At 40.5% G+C, this 14,088-nt stretch overlaps 1 protein-coding gene across 1 annotated transcript in view; it reads right to left on the bottom strand.

The window, feature by feature from the left end:
• The window catches only part of nlk2 (nemo-like kinase, type 2), a 54,437-nt gene that overhangs the window by 13,229 nt on the left and 27,120 nt on the right, over positions 1-14,088 (bottom strand). Inside the window, exons 5-6 of the mRNA XM_006799283.3 lie at positions 4,584-4,669; positions 189-398 (exon numbers count right to left, since the gene is read on the bottom strand). Coding sequence (XP_006799346.2) covers positions 189-398; positions 4,584-4,669 — 296 coding nt within the window. The remainder of the gene's footprint in view (positions 1-188; positions 399-4,583; positions 4,670-14,088) is intronic.

The raw sequence follows: 14,088 nt of genomic DNA, 5'->3' as shown, positions 1-14,088 counted from the left end.
AACAGTTTGTTGCATGACTGTTTTTCTTTTAAGGAGGAGGTTTTCATTTAATCCTGGTGGTGACTGGTAATGATTCTGTTTTTAACATTTTAACACAAAAAATGGGGAAAAAGGACACACTGTTACTTTTATGTATCAAAATCTTTCTAGACAAAAAATTTCTCATGCCTTGCCTTTCTCATGCCTACCTGCTGAATAGGACTTTGGGCTTGGAAGAGGATGCGTCGCCCTAGCAACTCAGCAAAGATGCAGCCTACAGACCAGATATCAATTGAGTTGGAGTAGTGGCGGCTCCCCATGAGGATTTCTGGAGCTCGGTAGTACTGTGTCACCACTTCCTGAGTCATGTGTCTTGATTCATCCGACTCCTCCACTCGAGCCAGGCCAAAATCACAGATCTGAAAGACAGAGACATTCAGAGATTACTGCAGCTCTTTTTAATCTTCTGATTTATTTTTATTCATCTTTCTTCTGAAACCCAAGATTTCTTGTCTCCTCTCTGCCTCCCTCACCCACTGTGCTCCAGCATGTACAGTCATGGCCAAAAGACTTGAGAATGACACAAATAATGGTTTTCACAAAGTTTGCTGCTTCAGTTTTTATGAAGAAAAGTCCTTATTTGCCACGAAAATGAACTTAATTGCCCGAAACCCATTTCAACTGCATTGCATCGCTGCCACAAAAGGACCTACTGAGATCATTTCAATAATCTTCTTGTTAACTCAAGTAAGAAAGTTGATGAGCACAAGGCTGGAAATCATTATCATCATTATGTCATGCTGATTCAGTTAGAACAGCAGACTGGATGTGTTAAAAGGAGGGTGATGCTTGAAATCATTGTTCTTCCTCTTAACCATGGTTACCTGCAAAGAAACGTGCAGCCATCATTATAAAAAGGGCTTCACATGCAAGGACGTTGTTGCTATTAAGATTGCACTTAAATCAACCATTTATTGGATCATCAAGAACTTCAAGGAAATATGTTCAATTGTTGTGAAGAAGGCTTCAGGGCGCCAGCAAGCACAGGGACTGTCTCCTAAAGATGATTTAACTGCAGGATCAGAGTGCCACCAGTGCAGAGCTTGCTCAGGAATGACAGCAGGCAGGTGTGAGTGCATCTGCACGCACAATGAGGTGAAGACTTTTGGAAGATGGCTTGGTGTCAAGAAGAGCAGTAAAGAAGCCACTTCTCTAAAAAAAAACAAAACAAAAAAAACCATGAGGGACAACAAGGATATTCTGCAAAAAGTACAGCAAGTGGACTGCTGAGGACTGGGGTAAAGTCGTTTTCTTTGACAAAGCCTCTTTCCAATTGTTTGGGGCATCAAGAAGAAGGATTGTCCGCAGAAGAAAAGGTGAGTGCTACCATCACTCTTGTCTCGTGCCAACAGTGAAGCACACATTCATCTGTGGGGCTGCTTATCATCCAAGGGAGTGGGCTCACTCACAATTTTGCCAAAAAACACAGCCATGAAAAAAGAATGGTACCAAAACATCCTCCAACAGCAACTTCTTCCAACCACCCAAGAACAATTTGGTGGAGAACAATGCCTTTTCCAGCCTGATGGAGCACTGTGCCATAAGGCCAAAGTGATAACTAAGTGGCTTGGAGAACAAAATATTGAAATGTTGGGTCCATGGCCAGGAAACTCCACAGACCTCAATCCAATTGAGAGCTTGTGGTCAATCCTCAAGAGTCAGATGGACAAACAAAAACCCACTTATTCTGACAAACTCCAAGCATTGATTATGAAAGAATGAGTTGGCATCAGTCAGGATTTGGCCCAGAAGTTGATTGATAGCATACAAAGGTGAATTGCAGAGGTCTGGAAAAGAAGAGTTAACACTGCAAATATTGACTCTTTCTACGAACTTGATGTAATTGTCAATAAAAGCCTTTGAAACTTATGAAGTGTTTGTAATTATACTTAAGTACATCACAGATACAACTGACACAAAGATCTAAAAACACTGAAGCAGCAAACTTTGTGAAAACAAATATTTGTGTCATTCTCAAAACTTTTGGCCATGACTGTAGTAGAGTTTCACTGATGTTTTGTTTCTCATGCATAAACATATACTTTCATAGTCTATGTGTGTATATTAATGGTTAACGTTTCTTATTTGGTCCCAAATAAACAATGACAGAAGATTACTTTTGAGGTTTGCAATCATACTTTTTTCTACCCTGAAAAGCACACGCAGTTTCTTCAAATACTCTCAATTAACTTGTATCTTTGTAAACTGAATTGACAGTGAATAAACTCTAACATGTTAGAAACCCCTAACTAAGTTCCACTCTAAATAATTAACGATGACTGAGTGAAGATGGTGGACAGGACCTTTGCCATACACATTTTAATTCACTGGTAGCGATAGATGTGAGAAAAATAGAAACATGGAAACTTTGGAAAAAGTACACTAGGTTGAAGCCAGGAATAACACATCTCTTATTCGAAGAGATGTCTTCTGGCGAAGAAACGTGTATCTGGCAACTCAGTGCCAGGAACTGTAAACCAACAAAATTAGTAAGTGGGACAGAGAAAATCTAAACTTCCCAGTGCCAGAAACGGGAACCCAAAAACGTTAAAAAAAAAGAAAGACAGAGAAAAAAGAGTCACTGCCATTTGACGGACAGAGGAAAATGAAACTGGCATCTTGCTGCAAGTATAAATGGAGAAAAGAAGAGTTAATGAGGAAGAAAAGAAATGATGGTGCTGGCAACTTTTGCCTTTTGCAGTTAGAGCTGGAAAGGTTTTCACTGCTCACAAATCAAAGCCCTAATCTTAAACTTTTTAAACAACCTCTGGAGACTGCAATGACTTGCAGTGAGTTAGCATTCCTGAAAAGTGTTTTGATGCATGCTCAATCAACCAGGTAAGTAAATCCCAAAAGGTTGATTCTGTTCATCTGGACGTAGCATTTGGGAGAATGTTTCGTCACAAGTAACTTCTTCAGTCTCAGCTGACTGCAGGTTTCCCCAAATTTATAGACAGTACCCTTGCACAATGACTGAAACTACCTCACTGATGAGCAATGGGCTGTGAGGTCAGTTCCTTGATCATTAATTTGCAAATTGTAATGATGGGGATTGGCTGCAATTACAGCATTGTAAGATGGTGAAAGATGTACCCTTAGGCTCCCTCCTTGATTCAAAGATGGTCTTTCCTTTTTCATGTAAATGGCATCCTTAACTCCCCACTCAAACCAGCGTTCCTCCTTGTCCAGGATGTGTACAACCTCATCACTGAAAGAGTGTCCACTGGCCTGTAAGTGTAAATAGACTGCAGAGTCCTCGCCTGATGAGTTACTTCTTCTGTGTTATGCCATCCGCTTTGCCAAAGGTTGTTTGGTTTCCCCGATATACATCATGGCAAACCTCCTGGCACTTCACAGCATACTCTACATTACTCTGTTTGTGTCAGGGGACCCGATCCTTGGGGTGGACCAATTTTTAGCGCAGCGTGTTTTGGGGTTTAAAAGCCATGGAGCTCAATGATCAGTGGTCTTTGATATGGGCTTTGATCAGTGGTTGTTGAACAATGACAACTTTAATATTAATGATCAAGGAACTGACTTCACAGCCCATTGTTCATTTAGTGGGCTAGTTTCAATCACTGTGCAAATATACTGTTTATGAGACTGGGGAAACCTGTAGTCAGCTGAGCCTTAAGAAGTCTCAGCTGACTACAGGTCAGTGACGAAACGTTTCTCCCACTGAAAACGCTACATCCAGATGAACAGAATCAACCTTTTAGGATTCCTAAAAAGTCACTTCAGGAAGAGTGAAGATAAAGGAGAAAAAATGAAACAGAGAATGTTTGGGTAGCAGATAGAACTGTCCAACTTAATGGACTTCATGTAATTTTGATACCTTAAGTTTCTGTTCTCCTAGTGGTGAACAGGAACAGGAACTTAAGGTGGCATCTCTGTGGCAACCGGGTCATGGTCTTTGATAGTCTAGATACTTGCTGTAAGTGGGCTGGAAGATCCTGTGGTTCTTGCATCAGGAAAGGACTGTGTGGTCCAAGTGCTACTTTGTTTTTCCCTCTGGTCTGTTCTTTTAGGCATCACCTGGGGCGATCGTGGCTCAAGAGTTGGGAATTCGCCTTGTAATCGGAAGGTTGCCGGCTCGAGCCCTGGCTTGGACAGTCTCGGTCGTTGTGTCCTTGGGCAAGACACTTCACCCGTTGCCTACTGGTGGTGGTCAGAGGGCCCGGTGGCGCCAGTGTTCGGCAGCCTCGCCTCTGTTAGTTTGCCCCAGGGTGGCTGTGGCTACAATGTAGCTGCCATCACCAGTGTGTGAATGTGTGTGTGAATGGGTGGATGAATGGATGTGTAAAGCACTTTGGGGTCCTTAGGGACTAGTAAAGCGCTATACAAATACAGGCCATTTACCATTTTATTTTTACCATCAACTGTGATCTGTTTTTTTCATTCTTCTACAAACATCCTCATCTATACTGTCAATAAATATTCATAGTTGTTATTTCTTTATCTGTCACATGCCTGTCATACAACTCACATAAAGAATCCTTGCCATAGAGATAGGGTTAGGATTAATGCTTGCCTGTCCCACACACCTTGAGCACACAGTTGCTGTTGACTAGGAGGTTGCCAGGTTTGATGTCTCGATGTAGAATTCCAGCAGAGTGAAGGTACTTAAGTCCTGGTGATGGTGGAGTAGAAACAGACAAATTCATGAATCATGATATCACTTGTGCAAACAGGCTACATGTTCTTACACAGAAATTCACAGGTATCTTCTCATTTACAAATAAGGATGTTTGATATTTAAAAAAGTTATACAGTGTTAAAATACTCAAAATTGTTACAACAACATTTTCATGTAAAATAAATCAATCACTTCCTGACTGGCTGCCTCAGAACCAGCTGGGTTTTTTCCTTTAAATTAGTTTAGTATATTTAAACCTAGCAAAAGTTTTCTTTAGCTTAATAGAAAAAAATAATACTGTAATCATACATACAGTATATTGTAATGTATAATTATCTTTCAGCCATGTTGGCCTGCCATCTTGAATATAGTGGTTGAGATGGATTTTGTTATTCCATCATGTTTTATGTGGCTAAACACTGACCACACGTGTATCATGCCAAGAGCCAAAGAGAAAAGAAATTGTAAGCATTCACGTGCATGGAGGCAAATTTTAACTTGTGCCTACACCTTCAGATTCAAGACATGAAGGATCATACCTATGTTTTATCATCTGAGAAGGTGTCCCCTTAACCGTAGAAGCACACACACACACTTGGCTTTGCTATTTTTGTGGGGAGTTTAAAACTCTTCTTAAAACATATTTATTTGCTTAAGCCTTTGGTGCTTTTTAAAAGGTTGAATCTATTTTTTTCCTATTTTTCCAATTCTCTATTTTTAACATGTTTAATATTATTTTCTGTTTATGCTTCTTGTATATGTACACTTTGTGAAGCCTGGCTTTATTTTAAAGTGCTTTATAAATAAAGGTGCTATGGTATGGTATATGTCAGGGGTGTCCAACTCCAGGCCTCAAGGGCCGGTGTCCTACAGGTTTTAGATATCACCCTGGGCCAACACAAATGAAACAAAGCATTAGTTTATTACATCTTGAGAACTTCAAGACACGCTGAAGAGGTAATTTAGCCATTTAAATCAGCTGTGTTGGATCAAGGACACATCTAAAACCTGCGGGACACTGGCCCTTGCTTAAAGCAAAGAAGAAAGTGCAAGCAGAAAGTATCAAAGCACTCACACAAATTTATACTCCAATGCATGCATCGGAGAGCAACCTGGGGTTATCCAGCTAATTAGGTTGCTTTTGAAGGTAACATTGCAATGTTTATCCAATTGAATTGAGGTTTGCAAATGTGAAAAGAGTTAAGGCACTGATATGGTGATAAGGCATTGCATGAATGACATTATGATTGGGAGATGAGCTAATAGCTGAAAGTTTGAACCTAGATTTGCCTTAGTCAGTGGCAAAGGCATGCTCATCATCCTCTCGAACATTATCACTGTGAAAGAGCGAAAGCAATGCTGACTTTGTTCTGAGTATGGTAATTAGATAAGTATAATTCAACTGATATGATTTTTTGATGATTATTATCATTATTATTCTCATTATTGTCATTATTATTAGATTCTGCTTATACTTGCTTCCTGTTAAATTGGATTTAAAAATATATCCTGCATTCAAAAAAGTCTAAAATGTGGACATTGCCTTTTTAATTATTTACAGTTCCACAAAGGTAAAAATACAAATGTGCCCATGATATGGTCCAATCGAAATTTTTGATGTATAATTATTTTTGGAACACCTGACTGTGGGGGAACAGTGACTTAACTTCTGAATCCAGATCTGAGGACCGAGGTGAGTAAGAGTTTTGGGGGACTCACTTCAGTCCTGAAGGATAGTTTTGGAGTGAGCAGGAGTAGACTGGGAACTGTTGCTTGTGGGTGATATTCTGGGCGTGAAGTTTGAAATTTCAAGGCTATAGTGAGAGGCTGAACTCGCTATACAACTGAACAGAGTCAAGCAAACAGTTCTGAAGAATAGATACGACAGATCGAAGGATGGTGAGAATGATTCTCTGAAAGTTCCTAGGTATGAAGAGGAGTCACTGAAATTGGGCTGTAAAGTTCTTAGCTGGATGAACCGTGGGACAAGATGCCATGGTGATACATGCTGAAAGGATAAGTATGATTCTGTGTTATCTTGTGAGGGGGTTTCCTTGTTTGTGGGAATTTACACAAAAGTCAGACCAAAATGACCTATAGTGCGGGACGGCATATACAGAAACAGAACTGGAAAGTATGAAGTATTGTTTTCAGTTCAGTTAAATTCATTTTTTTTTAATATAACACCAAAACACAACAACAGTTGCCTCAAGGCACTTTATATTAAGTTAAGTTAAATACCCTACAATAATACAAAGAAAACAGAGAAATCCCCAACAATGACTCCCTATAAGCAAGCACTTTGGTGACAGTGGGAAGGAAAAACCCACTTTTAACAGGAAGAAACCTCCAGCAGAAGCAGGCTCAGGGAGGAGCTGCCATCTGCTGAAGCCACCCTAAACCCTAACCAGTTGGGGGTGAGCGGATGAAGACAGGACAAAGACATGACGTGGAAGAGAGCCAGATATTAATAATAACTAATGATTAAATGCAAAGAGCTATAAACACATAGTGAGTGAAAAAGGTGACTGAAGAAGAAACACTCAGTGGATTATGGAAATCCCCCAGCAGCCTACACCTATTGCAGCATAATTAAGGGAAGACTCGGGGTTACCTGTTCCAGCCCCTAACTACATGATTTAGCAAAAGGGAAAGTTTTAAGCCTAATCTTAAAAGTAGAGAGGGTGCCTGAATCCAAACTGGAAGCTGGTTCCACAGAAGAGGGGCCTGAAAACTGAAGGCTCTGGCTCCCATTGTACTGTGGCCTGTGGTATATAGCCGATTAATAGAGATAGGTTGATCATATTTAAGATTTAAACATTGATTAATGGTAGGACTTCTGTGACTTTTTTTGAGCAGTCTTGTAAGAATGAGGTGTAAACTACACCTTTATGGTTTGGAGGAAATAATTGCTGAAGTTAAAGATTGAATTGAAATATCAATTGGAGAAAAAGAGTCTAAATAAATATCAAAGCAGTTGTACGTCTGTAAAATGGTTATGAGTAATTTTTTTAATGGTTAAAATTTTATTTGTGAAGAAGTTATGAAGTCATTACTAGTTAATGTTAAAGGAATGATTGGCTCAAATATGGCCAGATTTTTAGAAATAAGAGCTGTTCATTCCAAAGTGGGATGAATGTCTTCTCTCCTAATAAAACTAGGTTTCCCCTAAAATGTTATCCAATTATCTATAAAGCCTACGTCTTTTTTGGACACCTCTCAGGCAGCCGTGAGTTTAAGACGAACGTGCTAAACATGTAATTCCAATTGGGGAGGGAACCACAAAAAATTAATAGTTCGACATTGTTTTGCAAAGTTACACACGGACTCAATATTAATTTTAGTGACCTCCGATTGATGTAACTGGGTGTTATTGTCGACATGAAGTTTAATTTTATGGAATTTACATTTACCCTTAGCCTGGACGCTGGAAGACAATTGGGTGTGTCATTGAGTGGGGAACAACAATTAGACACATGAATGGGTGATGTCACCCAGATAACCCGTTTTCCCGGCTGCTTGGATGCTTGATGGCAGCAACTTCCCTCAAAAGCTGCAACAGTAAGGAACAAAAAGCTGGAAAAGTATCTGATACTAAAAAAAATAGCTTGAGGAAAATTTTACAATTAATTATGTCAACTAGCAACTGGTTAGTAACATGAAAGACTAGCAGAGTTTCTGAGAAGTAAAGAAATATGTGCTTAAGGGACATGGCTAAACACCGATACTGGATGCTTTTTGGAATTCTATTTGGAGAATATGCACACCGCATCCTCCAGACTAAAGAGGGAAGAGGCTGACCGGCTTTTAACACACAGAAGAAGAAACAAATCACTCCTCAGTTCACAGTCTACATCTCTGATGGCATTAGTGCCTATGAGATGGGAAGCATCTAAAAACCTGAAATATATACAGGTTTTAAAGCAACATATAATTGTGGTCAAAAGTGTACATGTGGACTGGTCTTTCTATAGTACTTTTGTACTTTATGTGAGCACTCAAAACTTTTTATATGCTTAAGTGGGTTTTTTTTTTAAATCTAACATTCACACTCTGGTGGATGCATCAAAGAGTAAGTCTGCATCTTGCCCAAGAATATTTGGTACGCAGATTGGACCAGCCAGGGATCAAACCAACAACCTTCCAAGTAGTAGATGACTTGCTCCATCTCCTGAGCCACATAAACTCATTTTGATGACTCCAGTGAACTGTTTATTTTAAAGGGTGGAATGTGTACATAGCAAACATTTTTACTTGACTTGGGGTGGGGTGTGAATTGATCTGTGTTTTTTTTTCTCTCTAATCCACACAAAGTCAAAAGCTATTTTATACATATATACGCGCGCACACACAGAGTTAGGTCCATATATTTGGACACTGACACAAACTTTGTTTTTAACCAGTTTATTGAAACATATTTCAAATATAGGTATATAATAGAGATGGACATAATGTGTAGCTTCTGAGCTTTCATTTGAGGGCATCCATATTGAAATTGGATGATTTTTGGATGATTTGCTGTGAACAGTCAACATGTGGTCAAATGAACTTGTTTCAAATTAATTTGAAACAAGCCGTCCCTTAAGGTGCAAAGAGGAAAGAAAAAAAAAACATGAAAAATTGCTACAATATTACGAGTGACAAAATCCACAGATTGGTACATCCTGAAAACCAAAGAAAGCACTGGTGAACTCAGCAAGCAAAAAGTATCGGACGTCCACGGAAGACAACAGTGATGGATGATCGCAGAATCATTTCCATGGTGAAGAGAAACCCCTTCACAACAGCCAAAAAAGTGAACAACACTAAAGGAGAAAGGAGTATCCAAGTCTACTGTAAAGAGAAGACTGCATGAAAGTAAATGCAGAGGGTTCACCTCCAAGGTGCAAGCCATTTATTAGCCTCAAGAATAGAAAGGTTAGATTGGACTTTGCTATAAACAACACCCAAAATAAAAAAGCTAAAAAAAAATAAAAAAATTAGCCAGACAAAACCTGCCAAAAGTTTTAGAACACCCCAATTTTTTTTTTAAATTGAAAATGATGCCGCTTAATGTGTCATTGCACTCTGAAATAAAAGCATAGTACAAATAAGCAGTTGGAGTCCAAAAAAAGAATGAATTTATAGACCAAAATGTGTTCTAAACTTTTGACTCATCTAATTAGCCACCTTTGGGTGCTGCAAAATGCTGTTTTAGCCGTTTTGTTTCAGGGTGCCTCTCACTCTGTACAGGTCACTGACCCTGGATTCAGCAAAACAGCGCCAGATCATCACACCTTCCCCCTCCATGTTTGACAGTTGATGCTACACACTGTGGAACCATCCTTTTGCCTACTCAATGATGTGCAAAGATCGTGCATTTAAAGTTTTGATTCATCAATACCTTCTTTCATTCTTCAGTAATCCAATGGCGGTGTTTCATGGCCCAGGCAACCCTCTTTGTCTTATTCTGACATCTTAGCAACTGCTTTCTTGCCTCAACTCGTCCTGTCAAACCTGCAGCTCGAAGTCTTCTCTTCATGGTTGAAACTGAGACTTGTTTTCTACGACCACTATTAAGCTGTGCTTGAAGCTGTTGTCCTATGAGCCACCAGTCATGCAAGCTGTTAACTCTCAGAAACTTGTCCTGTGATTCAGTTGCGGCTTTGGGGCTGCCAGACCTCTTCCTGTCAGAATTGCCCCAGTTTCCAAGTGCCTTTTGAAGGAAACTGTACTTACTGACGCCTTGACTTTCTGTGCACTTTCTGTGTAGGAAAGACCTACATTTTTAACTGTTATGATGTTCTGTCTCTCTTCCATTGTTAATTGCCTTTTTTGCAACGTTTTTGTAGCAACACACTACTTTCTGAAGTACAATACTGCTCAAATGATGGTCACAACGGTATGGTACCACAGTGTGTTCCAACACTGCTTTTAAGCAGACAGAGGGGGTTGCACGTTATCCAAAAAAAGCTGGAAAACATGTAGGAATTAGTAGCACCAGCTTTCAAGGCTCGATCAACCTCCACTGCTGCAGAACACCTTTAAATTGTGAACCCATTTTGTGTTCCATGAAAAAGGCCTTTTTGTATAATTCCTATTACTTTTCAGTTTTGGGTAACCTTAACCTTACCTTTAAAACTCTTACCTTTATAACTCTTTTACTTTACCACTTACCTTTTTACCATTTCAAGCTATTCATTGGACTTAAACGACTTGAACTGGAATAAATAACTGGGGTGTTCTAAAACATAGATAGATAGATTAGATAGATATCACACTTCATTGTTTCAGCTCATTGAACAAATTTAAAATATTAGACAAAATAACACAAGTAAACACAAAATGTAGTTTCTACATGAAGGTGTTTATTGAGGGGGGAAAAAGGCCCTGTGTGAACCAGTGATGCCCCGTAAAACCTAATAACTGGTTGGGCCACCCTTAGTAGTAACAACCGCAATCAGGCATTTATGATAAGTGGCAATGAGTCTTTTACAGTGCTGTGGAGGAATTCCGGCCCGCTCATCTTTGCAGAATTGTTGTAACTGAGCCACACTGGAGGGTATTCAAGCATGAAGTGCCTTTTTAAGGTCATTCCTCAGCATTTCAATCAGATTCAGGTCAAGACTTTGACTAGGCCGCTCTTCATTTTGTTTTTCTTAAGCTATTCGGAGGTGAACTTGCTGATGCTGATTATTGTCCCACTGCATAACCCAAGTCCACTTCAGCCCGAGGTCACGAATAGATAGCTGGACATTCTCCTTCAGTTTGTTTTGGTACACAGCAGAATTCATGGTTTATTTACTGCAGCAGGTTTTCCAGGTGCTAAGGCAGCAAAACAGCCCCAGGCCATTATACTATGACCAACACATTTTACTGTTGCTATGAAGTTCTTTTTCTAAAATGCTGTGTTCTTTTATTACAGATGTAATGGGACTCAAACGTTCCAAAATGCTCAACTTTTACTTTGTCAGTCCAAAGAGTAATTTCCCAAAAGTCCTGGGGATCAATAAGAGGTTTTTGGCAAATAAAAGATGAGCATTTGTGTTGTTTTTGGGCAGCAGTGGTTTTCTCCTTGAACCCTCCCAATTCCATTTTGCCCAGTCTTTTTTTTATCTGAATCATGAACTCTGACCTTAGTTGAGACTTGTAAAGCCTGCGTTTTTTATTGTTGTTCAATTAAAAAAAAACAAAAAACGCAGTTGTTGTGGCCTGGACCTCGTCAATGTGCTCTTGGACTAATTTTGGTAGGCCAGTCACTCCTGGGAAACTTTGCCACCGTTCCAAGTTTTCTCCATTTGGTATAATGGCTCTCACTACGGTATACTGGAGTCCCATAGCCTTAGAAATGGCTTTGTAACCCTTTCCAGACGTCAGTAACTTTGTACCTCAGGTGTTTCGTTAGATCATGGCACAATGTGTTACTTTTTGAAATGTTTTAGCCTTCTTCACTTTGTCAGACACGTTCTATGTAAGTGATTTCTTCATTCTTCATTCAATCAGACCTGAGTGTGCTTTGTGAAGCTGAGCTCAGCTTTCCAAAACGTGGTGTGGTGGGGGTGTGGTCTTTGGCCTGCTGCAGAGAAGGGGTGACGCAGTGAGCTCACAGGGCGGCACGGAGGCGGGGAGGGAACAGGTGCACAGGACTGTTTAATGAGGGAGACCTGTCTTATGTCTTTGGTAGTGAGAAGAAGAGGACACACACTGGGAGCGACGGAATGACAGCGTCCGAGGCTGGTGCCAGAAACCGCAGGAGAAGAAACATTGTTTTGAATAAAGCACAATTATAAGCACAACCCAGAAGTGTCTGTATGTGGGTCCTGTGTCACAGTAGTTAATAACAGTTATTTAATGATTTAACAAGAGGGGCAATTATTTTTTTTATAAAAAAACAGGACCAATTTGTTTGAATAACTTTTCTCCCTTAATCAATGAAATCCTCATTTAAAAACTGCATTTTGTATTACCCTGGGTTATGTTTGTCTAATATTAACATTCTTTTGATGATCTGAAACATGTAAGTGTGACAAATATGCAAAACCCTAGGAAATCAGGAAGGGGGCAAACACTTTTTCACCAACTGTACATATATATTCGTATATGTACGTGTGCCTCCACTCCTTTTTATAGTGGTGCCATACCAAACCAGGCATGGTAGCGCCAAAGTCTCTGCAGCCAACCCAGCTGCTGGCACAGTTGTTGTCGGAGGCAGCCGAGACACTTGCGTCAGTATGCTTGCTAAGAGGTAGTACAGGTGTTCTATATTGCTAACCCTCAAACACCTTTCCCCGGTCCAGAACGGATAGTGCCACTACAACTAAAATATAACAGAGTCAAAGTCAGGATTAGCTCTCGCCTAACGCATCCCTTAACTGGGAAGACAGATTGGCCAGGGTTTAATAATCTGTTGGAGCAGTGTGTGGAGATACGTTCACCACTGATAGGGGTGTGTAGTGTCTGCGCTCAGTGGTGACGCTAGGTGTACGTCGCCGACTCTGGGGAGGATGAGACAGCAGGGGCTTCTCAGGAGGCCCCACTGGCTCCAATAGTTCACTCCAAGAGAGATTTTCTACTAGAGCAATATTGTGATGACACTCTGGTCAGCCATTGACCAAATGATGAAAACTGTCAAGAACATGACCCTGACATAACACTGATCTACTTGCATTTTGTGTTTATTAGAGACTAAATGTATCAAGTGAGTCGTGACACTCACACAGAAGAAGAACACACCCAGTTGCTGGTGTCAAAAAGCCATATGAGAGGGCATATGAGATATGGAAAAACTGAGGTGAATAGTGCTCCAATTTTATTGGCCGGGGGGGGACGTGTGCCGATGGTGTGTCCTGCCCTGAGTGTCAGCTGGTGAACCAGCTGGCCATTTCAAAAGCACTGTTGCATAGTTTTTTGGATTCACAAAATCTTGAATGGTTTTTGAAACATAATTTCTTTTTGAAACTGAAATTTCTGGTTGGCACCCTTTCACCTCTTACAGTGCCACCACTGCTGACCCACACACACTGAAGCATGCTGAATTGGTTCATCTCCTGTTTTTACCCTGTCTGTCAGCTGTTTGCTGCCCTCAAGCTATGGTCATTGCCTACCAGCATACTTACAGTTACAAAAGGATATCTGCCGACTGAAGCAGGAACTTATGAAGGATGAGCTTCACAGATTTCATCTGTGGCCACCACACAAGCAAAGCACTGGCTTCCCTATGGATCTCCTGCTGTGCCAACATCGACAGGTGCAACTCCACCCAGTGCTCTGTCTCGGGAGCTCACTGTGATGCCACATTCCCCTGGGTTTCCTTGCCACTACTCCTCCAGGTTGCCTGGCTCCAGCACAGACACCTAGATGTCTCCCTCTTCTAGAATTCAGGCATCAGCGTTTATCACTGCCAGGTGCTGCTGATGCTGCTCCTGCTGCCCCCA

The sequence above is a fragment of the Neolamprologus brichardi genome, chromosome 1 (genome assembly GCF_056152115.1).
Source record: "Neolamprologus brichardi isolate AB-2024 chromosome 1, ASM5615211v1, whole genome shotgun sequence".
NCBI classification, from domain to species: domain Eukaryota; kingdom Metazoa; phylum Chordata; class Actinopteri; order Cichliformes; family Cichlidae; genus Neolamprologus; species Neolamprologus brichardi.
This window is presented reverse-complemented; position numbering and strand designations above follow the sequence as displayed.